At 42.7% G+C, this 1,957-nt stretch overlaps 1 protein-coding gene across 1 annotated transcript; it reads left to right on the top strand.

Annotated features, from left to right (window-relative positions):
- Nucleotides 1-107: 107 nt before the first annotated feature.
- LOC105311055 (SID1 transmembrane family member 1-like) lies at nt 108-1,951 on the top strand. Its single transcript, XM_011387098.2, has 2 exons — nt 108-748; nt 1,415-1,951. Exons 1-2 carry the CDS (start codon nt 623-625, stop codon nt 1,547-1,549), a joined length of 261 nt encoding a protein of 86 aa, XP_011385400.2. The 5' UTR covers nt 108-622; the 3' UTR covers nt 1,550-1,951.
- The last annotated feature ends 6 nt before the right edge of the window (nt 1,952-1,957 follow it).

The following is a 1,957-nucleotide window of genomic DNA, read 5'->3' as shown; positions in this document are numbered from 1 at the left end:
GCTAGCTGTGTGAGAGTTCCCGTTGCCCCACATCATCACTAGCATGTGTTATTGTCGGACATTTAAATTCTTAATTTTTTAGTAACATGGGGCATTGCATCGTTTTAATTGCATTTCTGTAACTCGCATGCAGCTAAACCATGTTCAATTTCTAGCTGTTTTCCACCCCTAGGCTATAGAGCTATATAAGAGCAGTAATCAATGTGGTTATATTTCAGGATGCTGAGAAGGACCTCCTACACCCACCTAGGATTCATTTTATTGTCACACTGCCCTAACTGTCACCGCTGGACTTCTTTAGTCATTGTTGTTGAACACCAGCATTCAAACACAAATACTTCTGCAAGTGGGGATAGTCAATTAATTATATATCATATCATCAGATACTTTCCTCCTGTGAACTAGGAACAGCCTTGGAGGGGTTCAGAAGTGGAGTATGTGGGATTTGCCTAAGCACGTGCCTGGGGAGGAAGGCATGTTGAAGGTCTCCACGTAGTCCAAGGGCAGCAAAGATGTCGAGGCCTGAAAGGAGGGGGTTTTCTGAGGCTGAAGAGAAACCTTTCTGTCGCTACTGGATCCTGATTGTCTTGGCTCCTCCTCTGTGCCCTCAGACACCTCCTTCATGTACATGATTGCCGGCCTCTGCATGCTGAAGCTGTATCAGACCCGCCACCCGGACATCAACGCCAGCGCCTACGCTGCCTATGCCTCCTTTGCCTTGGTCATCACCCTCACCGTCCTCGGAGTGGTGCGTCCCTCCCCACAGCCTTCAGCCTGACTTTCAAAAAGTTTCCCCTAAGGAGGGGTTTGCTTTTTGTTGTTTTTTTTTTTTTCTTTCATTTTTTGTTTGTTTTGGAGCTCAGGTGAACAGAATTGAATTAATTATAATCTTTGGTTCATGATACACTCTCATCATTGATACATTTGTGATACTTTAGTTATTTGGCTAGTTATTTTTAATAATGTAATTGGCACCTGTAGGACTACCCCTGGAGAGTTTTAATATAAAGCGGGGGCTTGACTCATGTGCGGTTGCAAAAGAGATGTACAAGATTGGAGAGACTGACTTAAACGAACAGAAACCACTTTCTAAATGTGCATGGATAACAAGTGTTAGTTGTCTTCAGTTATTTGCAGAGCATTCGCCCTCAAGTTTAGACCCATTGCCCCTTTCTTCTTGTTGTTCAGCTGCTTCATTTGTTTCTTCCCTTTTCCATTCTCATTTGGCCAGGTGGCTATTCTTTTTCCTGCCTTGGATGCAGTAAGATCCGTGTGAGCTCAGAGAAGGAGGGAAAAAACAAAATGCATGCACTGCTCAGTTTTTGATTCCTTATGCAGGAATGAGAGACAGATGATTTTAGTGAGTTCTCTAGGAAGACCCCTGGATGAAGATACCTTCCGCCTTTACTCCTAGGTGTTTGGAAAAAATGATGTGTGGTTCTGGGTCATCTTCTCTGCGATCCATATTCTGGCCTCTCTGGCCCTCAGCACCCAGATCTACTACATGGGTCGTTTCAAGATAGGTAAGTCACCCGTTATTCTATACTAAACACACTGATTAACTTACCCTGAGAAAGCATTGTCTTCACAGAAGTGTTACTGGTCACTGTGAACACGTACTCTGAATTCTGTGTTGTGTTTATAGCATGCATTCTCTCCAAGAGCTTCCTCTCCTTTATAAGATTGCAATAAACTATAATCACTGGTTTTAGTCACCTGAAAAACTAAGCTTGCCATACCTAAGAGCTGACACATACCTCCAACTCCAAGTCCCAAGTGCTTTACAACCCACCAAACTTTGAAAGTGTATTTACAGAACAGTACGATCATCACACCACTAGTTCTACATAGGGGATGTTTTTTGGTTTGTAGTATATAAAAGGAGCATTTCTCTAACCATGCTAAATGGTTATCAAGAATGAATTAGATATTATTTTCAGTTTCTGGGACTGGAACT

The sequence above is a fragment of the Pteropus vampyrus genome, unplaced genomic scaffold (genome assembly GCF_000151845.1).
Source record: "Pteropus vampyrus isolate Shadow unplaced genomic scaffold, Pvam_2.0 Scaffold23102, whole genome shotgun sequence".
Lineage (NCBI taxonomy): Eukaryota > Metazoa > Chordata > Mammalia > Chiroptera > Pteropodidae > Pteropus > Pteropus vampyrus.
This window is presented reverse-complemented; position numbering and strand designations above follow the sequence as displayed.